This window comes from Mus caroli, unplaced genomic scaffold (genome assembly GCF_978045245.1).
Source record: "Mus caroli unplaced genomic scaffold, Mus_caroli_1 scaffold_7, whole genome shotgun sequence".
In the NCBI taxonomy this organism is placed as follows: Eukaryota; Metazoa; Chordata; class Mammalia; order Rodentia; family Muridae; genus Mus; species Mus caroli.
In genome coordinates, this window is record NW_028227262.1 from 3650001 (window position 1) to 3669788 (window position 19788).

At 46.2% G+C, this 19788-nt stretch overlaps 1 protein-coding gene across 1 annotated transcript in view; it reads right to left on the minus strand.

The window, feature by feature from the left end:
* Sspn (sarcospan) overlaps window positions 1-6389 on the minus strand; it is a 31516-nt gene extending 25127 nt beyond the window's left edge. The window contains exon 1 of the mRNA XM_021165662.3: window positions 6124-6389. Coding sequence (XP_021021321.1) covers window positions 6124-6321 — 198 coding nt within the window. The 5' untranslated portion in view covers window positions 6322-6389. The remainder of the gene's footprint in view (window positions 1-6123) is intronic.
* Window positions 6390-19788: the final 13399 nt, after the last annotated feature.

Here is a 19788-nt window from a genome sequence, read left to right on the forward strand (position 1 = left end):
TTATACACATATACACAAAATATATACCTATATGTAACAATAACAATAAGAGGAAAAGAGGCCAGGAATTTGAGGGGGTCATGGAAAGAATTAGAGGAAGGAAGATAATGGGATAAATGATGCAATCATAGAAAAAAAAAAAAAAAAACCTCCTCCAAATGTCCCCCTAAGGGATGAAGGCACATACATGCATGCATGCTCGAGCACGTGCGCACACACACACACACACACACACACACACACACATGCTGGTAAGTCACAGAACAAAAGTGTAGCTCTCCTTAGGTGTAGTGATAGAATCAGAAGTTCAAGGCTAACCTGAGATATATGAGAGCCCATCTCAAAAACAAAGCCAGCAAGATGGGTCAAAGGTAAAGATACTTGCCAACAGTCCTGAGTTCGACCCCTAGGATCCACATAGTGAGAGGAAAGAACCAACTGCAGGTTGCCCTTTCACCTCTCCATGCTTGCTGTGGCACTCAAGCGTGTGCACACACACTTGTGCACATGGACACCCCACCCCATGGAAAGCAGGGCAGAGGATAATAAAATAGCCATGACATGCTGAGACCCCATTTAGCACTACTTTCCGACTGGCCATTGTAATTAGCACTTCAGTTTGACCTGATCTAGGCTCCCAAAATAATCTACACTTTTCAATGAAATGTTACCTAGCTCAAGTCCAATGACCAGTTTCCACTCTTGTCCTGAAGTTACATCGAGACTTGCAGGCTGGCTTTGGCATGGCCTGTAGGCATCCTTACGTTGATGTCACCAGCAAGAGGGGCTGATTAGACAACAATCTTAATAAAAATGGCAAGGATGGCACTGTGTGGAGGAGAGGGTAGCAGGTAAGAGAACCCAGACATTTCCTTGGAGCAAGGTAGAAGTGGACAGCCAGCATACTGGGAATCCATGAATGGCTACACTAAGAATTAGAGCAACCCTATTGCTCCTCTCATCCCCACAAGGAGCTTAGCACAAGTCAGTTCTCTACCCAGTAGTCATTTAGTTTAGTTAGGGGATGCAAATAAGGCTGGTTTTGTGGTTGCTACTGCTCCTTAGTATTTTATAAGATTTATTTTATTAAGTGTGCATGTGTGTGTGTGTTAGGACTTTGGTCAGTCCTAACCTTACTCTTCCACTCCTCGAATTCTCAAATATCTCATGCCACTTTCATTAAAATTAATTTTTTAATTTAATGTGAGAACCTCACATGTATCAAGTTATTTTCTTACCAGTTATCTATTGTATGTGCTCCATGGGGATTGAATCAGCCCTGTAATTACTATTCCTTAGTTCCAACAACCCTGTGACAGTCGTGTAATAAAACGTATTTCCCAGTGGTACTTGAGGTGCTGTGTTGGGTTTGGGAACACATATTAAAGTCCCAATATGAAAAACAATGAATTACTGCGTACTGTGTTCCTAAAAATATTATCCTGGATTTAATTTTTCAAAATGTCAAGACTCTTATGTGGAAACTGACATGATGAAAACTTCAGCCTTCTGTTCTTCCATCTTCCTCTAGTTATAAATCATAACTGATAACTATACCTTCATCCCGACTTGCTATGGGTCCTAGATCTACTTGTAAATTTCACAGTAAATTCTCACAAGGCTCCTGGTGCTTAATATTCTCTCTTGAAATAGGCAATCAACCTGTCTACACCATTGTGTCATCTCCAACCAGATCTGAAACTTCTGATTTCTGTATTTCTAATCCCTCAGAGAAATTTGAAATTGAAATACTGAAATTTGAAAGACATACTGAAATTCTTTGTGTATGTATGCATAAGTTTTGAGACAGAGTATCACCGTGTTGTCTAAACTAGCCTGGAACTTGGAATCCTCCTGCATCAGCCTCCTGACGGCTGTAATTGCTGGCATGTACCACCATGCCCAGCATTGATCTTGGAGCACTCAGTGGGACTTTTAATCATTACAGATTTATACTGTGCATTGTTGAATATGGGAAACATGGCTCCCTTTCTTTTAAGATCTTGCTTTAAATTCTCTGACATGGTCACTATGACACAAATCTAGGAGTTTGGGATCTGGTTGGGCTGTCCATGGGGACAAAGGACAGAGAGGTGAGGTAGAAAGCTAAAGAACTCAGCAGAAGTCAGAGCATGGCTGCACCCACCCTCAATCCCAGCCCTCAAGGAGGCAGAGGCAGGAAGATCATTTCTCCCCAGCCTGGTCTACCCGGTGAATGCAAACAGGCCAACTCCACCCTAGATACAAGAACATCACAGCATCCTCGGGGAGGTGAGGAGGGAGAGCAAGCTCTGAAATTGACTTCAGGACAGAGATGCCAGAAGAAGTAAATCACTGCCAGGCTCTCTGAGAGGTGAATGAGGCTCTGAAAACACCAGGGTTACTTTTCTAATTGGCAGTATTCATTACTGTCAGATGTGATAAGGGCCCAGTCCGTCGGCATGGAGATCTCCTCCAGCTGTGGAGACTAAATCATTTTAGACTCACGCAGACACCCCTAACAAGTGTTACTGAACGGATTAAAATAAGTCCAAGGCATCTAAATTAGAACTGCCACATCCTGGATTCCTTCACTGCATAAAAACTGAAACAGTTCAGGCATGTGAGACAAGAAGGAAGGAGGATTGGTAGTTCAAGGCCAGCCTTGGCTACATAAAGTTCTACATGAGACACTGCCTCAAAATCCAAACATAAAATTAAAATCGAGAATGATGATCTGGCTTAAACACTAAACAGGTTTAAAAAGCCCAAAAAAGAGTGTTTTCTTTCCTAGGTGTTCTGCCCGAAGCCCTGTTCTCCTCAGAGAGATTGCTTCTCTTCTTATTACCATTGATGATTTAAAACCTCTGCCATCTACCTACGAAGAACTCTGAGCCAATGTCATGGTCTCCACTGCAGCTTCAATCAACCTTTACCTTCCCTATACAGAAATCCTTGGTAACTGAAGTAAAAAGGTTGCGGCCATCTGCCAGACTCGGGATGAGTAGTCACATCTATGGCCAGTCACAGTAGAGGACAGGAGGTAACCTCGTTGGTTTCCCATAATTCCACTGGACTGAAATCTCTTGAGCATCAATCACCCAGGGCCTCTTTAGTTTCTAAGCACAGGGTCACTGGGCAAGTTACACAGGCTCCGGTCAAAGAGAAGCCTACCTGGGTGGATCTGCCCAGAAATCCAACTTGTGTTAGGGAAATATCAATACCCACACCTGAAGTTAGTAGGAGATGAGAGTCTGAGAACTGAAGCTAATTCTCAAGAGACATGAAGCCTGCCCCGGAGCCTCGGTGCCCCCACAACAACACCATTCCCCAATTCGGGAAGTGGGCATGGCTCTGCTCAGCAGTGGGTTTGGTAGTGTGCCTTCACCTTCAGCACTGGGCAACTTTTCAGGGTCCCCTAGTATATACCAGACTAGAATCACTCCTCCAAGATGGAAAATGACCCCTGGGAGATTCTCCCCTCCACGTTCATTATCATCAATCTCTGGAGAGATTCAGGATGCACTAGGCTAATGTCACAGTGCTGAAATTGCTAAATGGTGCCTTGGCTGGGAACAGAGAAAGGTGAGATGGCCAAAGCCATACCTCCTTTAGGACTCAAAGTGATCTGTGAAACACAGAGATTAAAAAGGGACAATTCTGCCCCCCCTGGAGATGATCCAAGGTTGCTCCAACCTTGAGGAAGACCACCACCGGCAACTGTTCCCCTAACAGCTAAAGCAGGGAGGTAGATCATCACCTGCTAACTGTGGGCTGGCACTGTGCCTAGGGCTTTGCACACGGTAACTTGCTGACTCCTCAGGCTGAACCTGAGGGCTGGAACTTACTGTATTATCAATAAAGGAATGGAGAGCAGGGCTGGGGAGGTGGCTCAGGTAAAGCACCCCATGCAGAGATATGTAGACTTGAGCTCCAATCCCCAGCAGCCAGAGAAAAAGATCAGTGTGACTGCAAGTGTCTATGACTTCAGCATTCCATGAGCAGAGACAGGGACATCCTGGGGGCTCCATGGCCAACTGGTCTAGTCCACTTGGTGAGACTAGACCATTTGAGTTCAGTGAGAGACTGTCTCATAAATAAGTCAATAAATAAGTAAATAAATAAATGGAGAAGTGACTAAGGAATGGGTCACAATGTTGCCCTCTGACCTTCACAGGTCAATAACTTCCTTCTCAGCACACGTATGCACTCATGAACACACACACACACACACACCGAGTGCCCCCCCCCCAATTGAAACCTAGAGACATTAAATAACTTGCCCACAGTTATTCAGCAAATAACATCTAAGCCAGGACTGAGCACCAGGTGTGGTGTTTACACACCTGCCTTCACCATCTGTCTCTCCCTCCCTGACAGCCTGGAAGGGTGTCCGGAGACCAACCACACTGTGGTCAGACAAGCACAGGGTCCCTGTGTCTGAGAGACAGTGACACCCTGCCCAGCAGCCCTCATCCTGCTGACAAGAGGCATGGCCCCACATGGCTTCTCGGAAACTCCCTGGGTGGGTTGGGGCAGCCTCTGCCGGGTCTCTCAAAAGCCAAGTGGGGCCACAGGCTAGGGGTGCACTTCAGCTTAACCCTAGCATAAAGAAGGAACAAGAGAAAGAGCTCTTCGTGCCACGCCCAGAAAGCCATCAGGAATTTCACTGGAGCTTTTGACTCTTGAAGCTTCAGGATTTTTGTGCCATGCCGTAAACATTAGAACACAGTTTGTCCCCTATCTAACTCATTTCTTTGGAACTGGCCTTTCTGAAGTTGAAATAAAAGCTGGTTTTCAAAACCAGCCCTCATTCCTTGTTCCTTCCTTTTGCCTGGCCTTCAAGGACAGATATTTTCCCCGGAGTATGTTGACAGCCATCGAGGCGACCAAAATATCCAGTATGTCTAAATGAGAGGTTATTTTTAAAATCATTTGGCTTAGAAAACTCCAATCACGATAATTTCAAGGGAATTCTCAGTACACAAATTAAACATTTTAAATTACTCTGCAAAGATTTGTGAGTTTGAATAATCTTAATTTAAAAATATCTGCACCTATGAATATGCATCAGGTGTCTTCAGGTTCTGTCCCATACAAAATTACGTTGGTGTGTGTGTGTGTGTGTGTGTGGTCAGCAACAGTAATGATAGAGGGGAGCTGGAAGGCCAAGGGGCCATGCTCATTTCTCCTGACTCTGCCACGTTTACCTTCTGGGCTTGAGGACTTCACGTATCTTATCTTAGTGGGCTTCCCGGGGTCCAGAGTGAAATAACAATCGCCACCGTTGCATGGGTCAAACGAGACAGCCTGAGAATTTAGCACTGGCTTTAGATAATAAGGTAAGTATCAGCATAGCCCGAATTCGGCTACAGAGAAGCCAGTCCTGCCTTTGCTTTCCCAGCTCATGACCTTGGGTGGGGCCAGCCTGGTTTCTCTAACTTGAGGACTGTCCCATAAGATGTGAAGTTACAAACACAGGAAAGATCTCTGGCAGAGCCGGCATACAGTAGGTATTCCGTACGCCGTATCTATTTTACTTTCAAGAACTCACACACCAACACAGAGTACTGTGCACCTGGCATTAGTACAACCCCAAATGAACTCCACCGGAGCCAGCAAAGCTTCAGCCCACCTTCCACTGTGTGGATTACGCCTGTGCTTGCAGTATTCTCCGGCCCTGCCTTAGAAAAGTGATTCATGACTCTTACAACGGAACTGTAGTTTAACAAAGCCAGTGTGTCAACTCCAACTTAAGGTTTTCCTACCCTGCTTTTCCCAGGATGAACTTCGTTCAGTGCTACTTATGCAGACACACGTGGGGCCTGGGGAATGAGACAAGGACCAAGCCACACAGGGTGGGCCTGCAGTTATCTTAGAGGCTGTGCGAGATGTCCATGGGGCCTGGGGCCTCCCCTGTAGATTGAGTCAGAGCCCTGGGAGGAGCAAGAAGCCTCAGGCAGGAGGAGAAAGCCAGAATCCTGCTCCCAGCCTTCCTCTGGGGAGCCCAAGTGTGCCCAAAGTCAATCTCCAAGCAGTTAGGGGTGCAGCCAGGGTTGGGGCGCATGCAGCTGGGTTAGTCTCCACTCCACCATGCGGCTGGCATGCCCGCTGGTGCTTAGGCCGAACAGACTTGATGCTTACAATGATCCCAGCCCAGAACGGAGTATCTCTGACTAGCAGGGAGGGGCTGATGCTCGCCATGAGGAAGCCCAGCACCGTCACCGCGATGCCCAGCGCCAGCTGCAGCAGTGCCAGCAGCAGCGGGAAGCGGCAGCCACAGCAGGTCCGTGCCTCCTCCTCAGGCAGCTCCTGAGCCCTGGGGCTCGGCTTGCGCCCCATGTTCCCTTGGTGGTGCCTGCGCCTGGGCCTTGCTGCGGGGCCTGCCTGGTCTGCTGAGACTGGGCTGAGCAAAAGTGGAAAACACTGGCAGGAGGGGGACCCGAGGGGGGTCGCCAACTGCCAACGCACAGGGACCTGGCGCCCAGGGCCTGTGTGATGGGAATGCCAGCCTGCTTTGCTTTTTTGTTTCCAGGAAGTACAAGACAAGGTGATGAATGCTGAAACCGCTTGTGTTTAATTAATAGATCACTGAATCCAAAATGGGCTCGGCTGCACTAAAAGCTGTGGGGTCATTGACAAAAGTTAAATTGAGCTTTTTTTTTTTTTAAATGTAATCCAACCGACAAGGAAGAAAGAAAGGGAGGGAGAAAGAGAGGGAGCAAGGGAGGAAAGGAGGGAGGGTGAGAGAAAGGAGCAAGGAAGGAGGAGGGAGGGAGGAAGGAAGAAGGAAGGAAGGAAGCAAGAAAGGAAGGAAAGAGAAAAGCAGAAAAAAATAAAACAGAAAAGAAAAATAAAAAACTTTTTTTCTTATTGAGGTACTCGCATTCAAAATAATTGTTTCTAGCCAGTGAGGTGACTGAGCAGGTAAAACCTGCTGACCTCAGTTGATTTCCAAGATCCACAGTGGAAGCTATCTATGACTCCTCAGAGATGAACCCTTGACCTCCACACGTGTGACTCTCAGACCATACACATGGCTGCACACAATAATAATTAATTAAAACTTAACAATAAAATAACTGTTTGTAGAGAGGCTGGGCTAATCATGACACCTCGCATGCTTGTTTGTCTTTAAAAGCCCTTTGTCCTCATTTGTATCTTGAGACTGTCCCATGCAGCCCAGGCTGAGTTCAGACTTGCCGTGTATCCACAGAAGACCTTGACTTTTTAATCCTCCTGTCTCCACCTCCCAAGTGCTGGGATCACAAGTGTGCACCACCCTGTGTTTAAATAATAGTGTCTATGAGGCTCCCAGGGAATCTTCACACTTTGGCTAAATGTCCAGGGGGTGTTGGCCATGCTGGATAGAGATGGACAGTTGCACCCAGGCAACCTTTTAAGGGCTACTTTTAGCACTTGGCAATATGCTAGGACAGGCAGCTATAGATCTGGTGCTCGCCAGGAGGCTCAGAAGAGATGGGTAAACCTGGTTATTGACAGTTTTGTATACCTTCATGAAGTACCACTTAGGACAAAGTACAGTGTGCAGCTACTAAGAAATAGTCCCAGCCGGGAGTGGTGGCTCATGCCTTTAATCCCAGCACTCGGGAGGCAGAGGCAGGCAGATTTCTGAGTTTGAGGACAGCCTGGTCTACAAAGTGAGTTCCAGGACAGCCAGGGCTAGACAAAGAAACCCTGTCTCAAAAATCTAAAAAAAAAAAAAAAAAAAAAAAAAAAAAGTCCTAGTTCCATGGGGAGTTTAGACTTTCTTCTATGGTTATTTTAACATTTGGAAACTTTATTCAAAAGGAAATTATGTAGCTAAGATGTTAAGGGAGATAATAAAGGATACCCAATCTTAGGTTGGGATCTCTAACTTCCTGCTGTTCCCTCAGAATCTAAGCTAATTATTGTCTGCTGTGTACCTGCAGAGGCACTTAAGGAAACTCAGCATTTGCCTTACATTTTTTTCTGTACACCAATGAGAAAATTGCAAAGCACAGATTAAAGTCAGTAAGTCAGAGGTAGAACAGAAAGCACACGTTCAGTTTCCACTCAGGATGCTGTGCTACACTCACGTGGGTTTCAGTCTGGCCCAGGAAGTCCACTATCCCTCGGTGGTACAGTCATAGGACTATGAGGAATTCCTGAAGGAACCGACAAAAGCTGGTATTCAAACAGAACATGATTCCCGCTGACATGGACAGCCCGGCAGACATGAATCTAACAGAAATCAGTAAGCAGAAGATTACCTGTAATTAGCTCTTTATCCATATTAACAGCACAGCTCCTAGTTGGGCGTGTGGGATGGCAGCAGGTAGGTTGTAAGTTCAAGGCTCAGATTTAAGGGAGTATGGGGAAATCTGCAGAGAAAAATCAAGTATTTGTTTGTGGACCGTGCTGTCTTAGGGTTTCTATGGCTTGGTGAATCAGCATGGCTAAAAGCAGCTTGGGGAGGAAAGGGTTTACTTCAGCTTGCTACAACGTATCAGTGCGGAAGCCAGGGCAGGAAGGAAATGGAAGCCTCAGAGGAATGCTGCTTATTGGCTTGCTCCTCAGGAGTTACTCAGCTTTCTCTGTTTGTTTAAATAGAACTCAGGACCACCTGCCCAGGGAAGGTACCACTCCCCAGTAAGCTGTCACATCTACATCAATCATTTACTCAAGAAAATGCCCCTTAGGTTTACCCCCAGTCCAGTCTATAGAGGCATTTTCTCAGTTGAGGTTTCCTCTTCCCAGATGACCCTAGCCTATGTAAAGTTGACAAAAAATTAAACAATATATTCCTAGGATCATTGAGATGGCTCAAAAGTTAAAGCACTGGCTGCTCTTAGAGCAGAGAACTTAAGTTCAATTGCAGTACCCATATTGGGCATCTCATACCTATTTTTAACTCCTGCTTGTGGGAAGGCATCCATGGGCACTTCACACACATGGTGCACATTCATATATGTAGGCAAAACACTCGTGCACATGAAATAAAAGCAAATAAATTTGTGGAGCCACCTCTTTCTAAAGAAATGAGGCAAAAAGGAAAATAGCCAATGACTAATGGAACCACATTCAAGTATAAAGCTTTTCTTGTTATGGCTTGAATTTTTTTTTAAAGATTTTGTACACTGTATCTGTCGTCAACACCCCAGAAGAGGATATCAGGTCTCATTATGGATGGTTGTGAGCCACCACATAGTTGTTGGGATTTGAACTCAGGACCTTCAGAAGAGCAGTCAGTGCTCTTAACCACTGAGCCATCTCTCCAGACCTTATGGATTGAATCTTAAATGTCCCTTAAAAGTCCATGTATCAAAGACATCGTCTTACCTTTGACACTGCTGGGAGATGGTGGAGCCTGTAGGAAGTGAGACTTATTGGGAGGAAGCTGTGTCCCTGGGGCGTGCCCCTGGCATAGATACTGGGACCCTGCCATTCCTCTCTTTTCATTGTGTGGGAAACTGCATCTGCCTACCTCAAGTTCTTGTCATGGTAGACTTTGCCAGGATAGACCCAAAGTGACAAGACCAGTGACCATGGTGATGCCTCTGACACCACGGTGAGCAAAAATAAATCTTTGTTCCTTTTAAGCTGGTACTGTTCCCCCACCCCCACCCTTCAGGGAGATCTTTCAGTATGTTTGTGTACTGAGGAGGAGGAGGCTGATAAAGGTGTTGGGCATTGCACCTTGGGTGGTAATTATCAGGCAAATTGCCTGAAGTAGGAGAATCTCTGCAGGGGAGATAGGAGGAAGATAGGGTGCAGCTAAGGCTTCAGGGGTGGAAGGAAGGCTGTGGAGAAAGTTCTTCCTTTGGGGATCTTCCAGAATATGTAAAGAATGAAAGCAGCATCAATATTTTCCTTAAATAACGCAGATTTTAGTTAAAGAACCACTGCATTTCCATGTTCCAGCCCACAACACATTTTATCGTTTATCTCATAATCATGAAAGTTCCAATGTATTATAAGGCATAATTTTCATCAAAATTTTTTCTGGAACTAAAATTACAGTAATAGCTTCAACAGCAATAATGCCCTGGAGGTGTATATAGGTGCTGAAGCCAGGAACTGTCTAGTCTAGTCTTTATATATATATATATACACTATAGCTAAAGCCTGCATCTTTTAATCTAATTTTTTTTTCTTTCCACTTATATTTGAGCTGAAAGACGGGGTTGTGATTGCATGGATTTAATTTATATGTACACAAACAGTTGTTCATGCTAAGAGAACACAGTGATCTGTACAGAGATTTCCCCACCATTGTGCCGGGGTGGTGAAATACACAGGGATGTGGAGTGTTGGCACGAGCCCCATGAGGAGATGCTATGTCCTCTTAGTAACACGTTACTCCATGTTACCCACGTCTGTGAGGGAAAGAGTATGTCCTTTTAAACTTTGTGCGTGTACATGCTCATCTGCATGTACAAATGCGTGTGTCAGTGAAGCTGCGGTGGCAGATGCACATGTGTGTGGAAGGCAGACACTAATCTCTTTCCATCTTGCTTTTTGAGACTCTCACTGATCCCAGCCAGAGCTCACAGGCTCAGCCAGGCCAGCTGAGAGATCCCCTGGCCTCTGCTTCCCACAATGAGATGTGAGGCCTGACAATACTTACCTCAGAAAGTTGGCAAAGTGCTGGTGACACATTTTGGTATCAATAATTGATCAATTGTAAGTGATTGATAACCACTAGCTGTCATGTTTATGCTATCTTCTCCACTCTCTTAATTTTTTAGCTATAATATTCTTCAGAGGGCTTTCTGAAGGCTGCATCAAAATAGGAAGGGTTCTCCATATACGATTTCCACAGTTTATTTCTGACACTTCCGTACGATTTTGTTGGTGGCACACCCCTATAATTCTGGAACTTGGGAGACAGAGGCATAGGAATAAGGAGTTCAAGGTCAGCCAAGGCTACATAGCAAGCTCCTGGCTAGCCTGAGCTATATGACCCCACTCAAAACCAAACAAATAACAAAAGAAATTTGTTTGTTTGTTTGTTTGTTTGTTTGTTTGTTTGAGACAGGGTTTCTCTGTGTAGCCCTGGCTGTCCTGGAACTCACTCTGGCCTTGAACTCAGAAATCCACCTGCCTCTGCCTCCCAAGTGCTGGGATTAAAGGCATGCACCACCACCGCTTGGCCAAAAGAAATGTTTTGACCTAACATTGATAGTTAATCTTCACTGCCACACTGATTAAATTTCGACTCCCCTAGGATGCACAGCTTTGGTTATGACTATACAGGGTTTAATTGTGTAGGGAGGATCCACCTCAAACATAGGTAGTACCATTCCTTGGACTGGGGGCTCCAACAAGTACAAAGAAATAAGGGAGTTGAGCACCCTCTGCCTCCTGTCTGGACATACTGTGACCAGATGCCCCACACAACTGCCTGCCTCCCCAGGTCCTGCACCATGATGGTCCGCATCTGTGGACTGCAACCCCCTCAAGCAAGACAAAAATGATTCTTTCCCTTAAGCTGCTTTTCTCAGGCATTTTGTTGAAACTCCGTAAAGAGAACTATATTGTTAACACTAAACTAGATATAGCCAAATTCAACAGGAGAAAATTCACATTTCTCAAACAGTGTATCCCCTAAGACATCATTCTGTGTTAGAGACATCACTATTTTTGAGACCTAAAATCTCTCACATCATCTCTCTTTATATTAAGAAATGACCAGCCCCATCTTGACATATCTTTAGGCAGACTCATGGCCGAAGAAGGGAGGCCTCAGCTTGACATACCACAAGTCAGGGTTAACCCGCCTACTACCCTGGGCTCAAGGGCTGGGTATATGAAGAACTGCTCCAGAGCAGGAGGTATAAAAACAGCCTCTTGAGATATGAGAAATAGATGCTACAATAGAGATTTCCTCCTATTGGAAGCTAGCTGCCCATGGTGAGTGTTCTTTCCCATAACTTAAAGTGAGTCGCTATGACAGGTAAGGATAAGGTCAGTAGGAAATAAGAGAAAAAGATGGGGGGAGTGGTGCTGCTGACATTAAGCATCAGAAATCAATTGTGCCTGAAGCATCCTTGGGAGACCGTCTTGTACCACTGCCTCCCCACACAGCATTTGCGATTTGGGATTTCAGGTCCTGTTTAATAATCAGCACCGCTGTTTAGCTAGGATGTCTTTGTGTCAACAAAGCAGCCCTAGCTGGCTTGCCAAGCCGGAACTTCCTCCACAGCAGAGCTCAAGTGTGTGTAGCAACACTCAGGTGTGTGCTTGAACATGGCAGTCTCCACATACCTGACAGAAACAACCTAAGGAACACAGCCCTATCTCGCTTGGCTCATGGCTCAAGAGGGTTCCTCTCCTTCAGCTCAGACCATGGCTGTGGAAGTGTGGTCAAAGCAGTCCTCCTGCATGCCAGTCTGGCAGCTTTCTTTTTTCTCTCCCTTTCTAGGCCCCCAGTTCACTTCACGGGTTTACATGAAACTGTGCTCATAATGGGTCTTCCTTGGTCAGCTGATTCTCTCTGGAGAAGCCCACAGCGTACCTAGCTAGGGGTGTGCCTCAATGGTCTCCTAGGTGATGCTAAATTAGTCAAGAGGATAGTGAGGGTTGATCATTGCACCAAAGCATTATGGTAGGATCTTACTCAGCTATGCCTAGAATGACTATTTGCATGCTGGGAGATGGTCTAGTGACCAAGTCCTGCTAAGTCCTGCACATAGCGCAGTCTTAACCTTCTAAAGGCCAAAGGACACGCTTCTTTTCTAAGCCCTGTGCCTTTTACTGTTCCTTCTTGTCAGCTAGCTGCCAGCCTTCGTGCTGTGTCCTCATACTGAAGAAGCATTAGCAAGTGTGCCTTAAGTGTTCTCATCACTGTGAGAGGTAGCTGGGCTCATGATCCTCCTGTGATGCGGGCTAGCATGGAAGTGTGTGTCAGGCTTGATAAGATGAAAAGAGCCAGACTGCTGTGAAAGACAGAAAAACCAGCTGGTGCTTTTCACATGGAAGCTGCTTGAGAAGAGATGGGTTCTCACTGACAGGAAGGTGGAATTCTCTGAAGGTACACAGAGAGCGGGCACTGACCTCAGACTCTGATCCCTGCATTGGAGCACCAGGCTCTTTAACGCCTGTGTCTGTGACAGATTTTTTCCCGGTGATACTGATCCAGGAAGGGGGCTGGAAAATGTCACCTACACTTTCCAAAGATCTGATATTTCCATTGATAATTCCAGCCTCGCTCACAACGGACATAGAAGAAGGGAGTGAGGAGGTGTGGGTCCATTTTTGGCTTCTTCCCTTGCTGTATCCAGGAGCCACTGCACACCAAGAAGGGAAGGATAGAGCAGAGTCGAGGTCTGGGCTCTGAGTCTTCCCTGGGGCGTATCCCAGTCTTCCCTTGGGGTATCCCAGTCTTCCCTTGGGGTACCCCAGTCTTCTCTTGGGGTGTCTGGATGCTGAAGCACACTTTGTGAGAAAGGATGAACACAAAGGTCAGCAGGATCCTGGATCCGCAGTGAATGCTAGAGGGAGGAGGTCTCCTTGGAAGATCTCAGCGTTAAGCTCTTCAGTGTTATAGCTCTTTCAGGGGACAATCAATGAAAGGACTCTCGCAGTATTCAATGAAACAGCTTGTGCGCATACACTTTGTTGGGGTGAACAAGGGCTATATAAACCTTGGAGAGTGGGAAGGGGTTCTTCTTGGGGTGTAATCTCATTGGATGCTGTTGAAGGTTATGGGATATCTCATTTGCATGGAGAGGCCTTTCCAGGAAGTTGAATATGTGGTTTCCATCAAAGATTGCTTGACTTTCCTCAGGTAGAGTATGGGGGGGGGGGCAGGCTCCCCAGATAAGGTAGAAAAGAGAAATCCCTGTAGATACGGAGTCGTCTATTTTTGCTGAGCCTAGGGGAGCTATCTGGACTTTCATGGCTTCGCTACTTTGGCTGTCACCAGATCTCTTTCTGGGATGAACATATATTCCTTCATATCTTCATAGAAATAGTGTCGAATAACAGAAGGAAGGGTGGTAGGGATAGAGAGAATGGGGGGAAGCAGAGAGAGACGAAGGCCAAGCCATGCCATGCACCTGAAATGGGTGACTCTTCATCTTTGTGCATGTTTTAAGTTGCATATTTATTTAATGAGATTACCATTATTAAAAAGTGTTCAGAATTTCTCTTCAGGGACTTTAAGCAGTGACCACTTATGAGCCACCCAAGATAATTACCATTATTATGTAATTCTATGGTATGCCTAGACGATGACCTTCATAGCTTTTAAATAGTAATCGCTATCCCGGAGCAGAGATTGGAAGAGAGATGCTGACTTCATCCCAGCACCTACATGCACTCACCCCAAGTCCTCTGGAAGCCTTCACCCTGTGGCTGACCAAATGATTGGCTGCTGGGATGGATGAATGAATGAATGATCCAATGCTTCAGATCATCAACTTGCCCACGACCTCACTACTGGCAATGTCAGTGCTGGCTGCAAATCTGCTTAGCCTGTGTCTAATACTCAAGGCCTCTCCTGGTCACTGCCGAACACCCATCCCTCATTTTAAATCCATCCTTCAAAAATACTAAACAAAATGGGGCCAGGGAATGGCTCAGTGGTTAACAGCACTTATACCTCACACAGAGGACCAGCATTTGTTTCCTAACAAACAAACCTGTTAACTTTAGTTCCAGGGGATCTGACATCCTCTTCTGGCCTCTGCAGGCACTCAGGCATGGACGGAGTAGGCAGATACACATGCAGTCAAGCACTTATTTACATTACATTTTTTCTTAAGCAAAAAAAAAAAAAATCCATTAAGAAAAACAGAATGAAAAATAATGAGGTGGTTAGTATTTAATGACAAATTCTTCAAAAGCAATTCCAAAATGTCTTTGAACAGCATCCACACACTGTACTAGGGGCATGCCTCTCCAAACAATTGCTTCGAAGGAGGCGGCTTTGCACGTGTATATCTGCATTCTGTTTCCTAGGACTAGGTCTCTGCCTCTCTGTTTCCAATCACCTGAGTCACCTTCTCATAACTGTCTCCCCCACACTCCCACCCCCCACGGCAAACGCCGATGCCCTGGTGTCTACGGGTTTCTGTCAGATGATTGGCTTTCTGGACAAAGGTGGTTACCCTACAGGACTCTCTGGGCTCAGCTGCCCTCCCAAGCACAAAAGCAGCTAAATGTTGGTCTCTGATTAATGTCTCCGCTTTCATCATCAAATGCTTTTAGATAACACTGCCCGTCAGACTGCCACTTATAAACTGACTGGCAGTTCTAATGTGTTCCCACAACATCCCCTATTTTGAGCTACCAGTGAGAAAACATGACTATAGTGTTACTCAGTTTGAAAACAAGACATCATAAAGGGACCATGACCGTCAACCAATCTCCTTCCGGCAATGAGAAAGCCCTCAACCTTGGCCTTCCCTCGGTAATGACCTGGCATGGTGTTGGTTGGTATCTCCAAAGTCTAGAAAGCGCAGGGTTCTGATAGACAGAGCAGATCAGAGGATAGGTTTCCTGAGTGGTGGCTGAACTGCTACTCAGAGCAGCACTGTAGACAAAAGAAAGGGCAAAGACAAGTAGACTTTACAGGGAGAGGACGTTCCAGACCTTAGCTGCTCCGTAGGACACAATCACCATAGAAGAATGAGCACGGAGCTTTGAAAACACAGAGCAAGCGTGAGCCACACCACAGATTCTCCACCATGTCTACTCCTTTGTTTTCCCCAGTCCTGGTTGTGGAGTGTTCTCAAGAATCCAGCTGACCACAGTGCTGGTGAAATGGGCAGACTAGTGAAGCAGGAGGGAGGCTGCTTCTTTGTCTTTGAGACAGGACTCTCTATCTAGACCAAAGTGGTCTCTACTCATGATCACCCTGCCTCTACCTCCAGGATATTTGGATTATAGGTGTCTACCTCCAGGATGCTTGGATTACAGGTGCCTGCCACTATACCCAATCCACTTATTAGACATGTTTCCGACTCCATAGCACAGGCTTGCTTAGAACTCACTATGTAATCTAGGCTGCTGTGGAACACATGGCAATCCTCCTGTTTCAACCTGGAAATGCTGGGATTTCAGAGAGTCATGTGTCAATACTCCTGGCTCCCTTGAAAACATCACTGTTTCCTTTCCAGAGGAACATGCACTTAAATAGCTTACCAGTGGTTTGTTTCCACTTGTCTTCAGTTGCTGTGTCCATGCAAGCACCTGCTAGACACATGTGCATAGAGTCCAGCTCAGGTTCTTCAGTGGCTGTTGAGCCCCTGGCTATGAGGGAGATGGTGTGGGAGTCAGGAGTTGAAACACAAATGTCTAGTCCCCTCCTCATTCTCCTCCAAAGGCCTCAAGCACCTTTCAAGTTTCTGTGACTCTGTGACTCTTAAAATAACATTGTCTGTATCCTAAAAAAAAAAAAAAAAAGTATCTTGACACAAATTATTAAAACTTAAGTCTAAGTTGTCAATTGGGGGAGAAAAACCTGGCATGTGTCTACTTTCAACCGGGAGAGAAAACGTGCCTCCTACTTGCCCTGCTGAGCTCAGACCTTGTAGCATGGGCTCCTGTGTGTCATTCCGTAGGATGGAATTTTCAGGGGTTGTGTGGGAGGTGACGTGAAAGTCCCATTCCTGGTTGTCACTCTTGATGAGGCTCTGTAAGCATCTAATATCTAGAGGTGTCAGGACACTCTGCTCCTTGTTTCCAGAAAAGAAATCTAGCTTGCTACGATGTGCCGGATGTGTGTGCGGATTGTGTGAAGGAATGCACGGCATCTTCAGCCTGGATTCACAGCGCATGGTCTGCATTCTGAGTATCTCAGGACCCACTGCGTGGTCTCCCCCTTCACACTGCTTCACACTGCTTCATGCTGCTTCACACTGCCTTTCTTTCTTTTTAGAAGTTTCATGATTGGTTCACACCTCCAAAAGGAAACTGGAGAAGGAAAAGAAGTTTACCAACTTCTCCCAACTCCTTTCTTATCCTTCCTGTTATGACCTTGAGCCAGGCAAGGCTGAGGTCATAGAAGAGACCAGAAAACTACACAGCACATAGCCTCTAGTGGGACCCACAGGGCCCTTCTCCTTGAAGGACCACAGCAGAAGTGGGCATTTCACTAACGGTACACACGCACATGTGCCTAACTAAAACAGTCACTGTTGTAAGGGTTTCAGCTAAACTGGGAGTGTCATTGGGGAAACACAAGACATTGTACTTGGCTGTGTGAGCATGGTAGGGCACGGCTGGGTGACTGAATTATCCCTCTTGCTTTCTTCACTAAGAATGACTTCTTAAAATTGTTAAGGACTATTGACCAATGTACTAGCACAGTTTTACAAGGCCCCTTTGGAGGCTTTCAAGCTCAAGGCCGCACAATGAAACCAGTATTTCTGATCCTGTAGCTATTAGCAGCACACTGGCAGGACTTCTGAGGACCGATGCTTTAAGGCCCCCTAAGCACATGTGTGACGCAGCACACATGTTTCCTTGAGGAAACAGACCCACCTTGCTCTGAAATCTTCTTCTGCCAGATGGCCACTGTGCCCTGTGCTGTGGGTCCCTACTACCTATTCAGGAAGAGCCAAGTTGTCACTGTGAAGGAGCTGCAGCCATAGGGAGACGCTGAATGCCTTCCATTCCATCTCCACTGTCTGGTCACTGGTGCTATCTACTATCTGGCTCTCTCCCTGAACTCCTGTGACGACACACTTGGGGCTGTACCTCTCGAGAGCTCAGCAGAGCTGTGTCCAGTAAGCCAGTTGGGTGATGCAATCCGGCCCAGATAGCCTCGCCACTATCAGATCTTTACAGGCTTGGCAATTTTAAGCTCCTCATAAGACATTTGGGTTTTTATCCCATACCAGACTCAGGGAGAATGCAGTAGGGGCCAGTTTTACTGGAAACCTGGGTGGAAAGGCCAGGCAGGTGGGTGGGGGCATCTCCAAGCTTCCTGGCTCTGTGCTGCAGAATCCCAGGACACTCAAGCTGGACTCAGTCTGCTGCATTTTGCTGTTTCCTGACCTCACCTGTCCTGTACCACTGTTCCCATCACTTGACAATGTCTTATATGTATGTAACTTGGTCATTTTCACCCCTGTTAACCTTTCCCAAGCACACTCCCACTGGGCTTCTCTTCTCCCCATGTCCTTCGCAGGGACCTTCTCTTTTCAGGGCTGCTGTTTGTGCTGTTTTTTGTTTTGTTTTATTTTGTTTTGCTTTTTTTGGTTTTTTTGTTTTGTTTTGTGTTACCCTGGGTTTGATAAGGTTTACCTGCACAGACCTATGTGGGAGGTGGCTTAATGAAACATGGACTACCTAATGGTGGTTTCACTACTGAAGAACACTCCCCCAAAAAAACTTTAATGAAGGAATTAATAATTTGTCCTTAGTGTCTCTTTTCTAGTTTGCCTTGTTCCCCATACCTCACCACCCATGCTGGATGTCACTCTATACCTACACCAAAGCATGAATCCACCTCCAGTCCTTAACTTGCCGTACTCTGCAGCTGGGCTCTCCTCCCTTATGTCACCATCTACAAATCTTATCCAAGCACACACACGCCGCCTCTTTCACTCTTAGTGATGATGTATCTCACGCATACAAAACATATGGTACACAAAGAGAAAAGGAGGATTGGGTGGGTGTTCATTGTCCACTTGACTGCATTTGCAATCACCGGGAGACGCGGCTCTGGATGCGTCCGTGAGCGTGTTCCAGAGAGGAGTAGCTGAAGAGGGAAGACAAGCAGGAATGTGGGTGACATAACTACGCACCAGCACCCTCCACTCTCCTAACTGACATGTGGAGAGTCCTGGGCGCGCACCGTGCTCACAGTCTGGGGAACACAGCTCCGGTAGCTAGCCTTTCTGACTTCTTGACCCTCACTGAGTGTAAATCAAATGGGACCTCTGGGGATTTCCATCTGCTCCCCAGTCCCTCCTCCAGGGTAACCTTGACTATAGCCATGGGGCAGAATGACTATTCAAAGCTGAACATCTTGGAGGGTTCTAAGTGTCTGGTGTCCCGATACATACCTGAGTGTTGGGAACCGTCCATCAACCAATCACACATCCAAGACTCCATGCATCTCAGCTGGAATAATAAGCCACCAAGAGTAGAATTCTAGTGTCCAGCAATTCTCAGGGGCTCCTCAGAGGCTAAGTGAATCCGAACAGGAAGATGGAGACATGAAAACCATGTGCCACCTCCTGATGTAATTTTCTTTACATCTTCTCTCTTTGACCTTTACCTCAACTCAGCATTCCTCAGCCACCATTAGCTTTTCAGATGTTTAATTACTTACATCTGCCATGCATCTATCTCATAAGGAAAACTGCATACAGATACATAATGTGCTTTGGGCAAACCCCCCTCCCTGCTCCTTCCTTGCCACATCCTGAAACTTTTGCTCTACCAACCTCTCTTCTGGTATTGGTACCACCTCAAGGTCACACTCAGCAAAGAGGCCCGTGAAATGTCACAGTAAGAAACTTGGACTTCATTCTTAAGGTAATAAAAACGATGCAAATACCTGAGAAGCAATCGAGGTGTCTGGATTCGTATTGTGAAAATGTCATGAGTTACGGCCACGGGTCAGGAGGAGAAGAATGGAGGCAGGGACAACCATTGGGAGGTGACCATGATGACCCAGCAGGAACTGGTGGAGCAAATTGAACAGGAGAATTGGGGACATGGAAAGGGGAAATCATTCTTAAGTGTTTACCAGTTTAGGGGTGCTGTCTCCACCCCACAGGACTAGGTAGCTCTAGACCATGAAAACCAACTATTTATGGAGGAAAGACTACCTGTCAATCTGGATAAGCAGCTACTACGACAGTA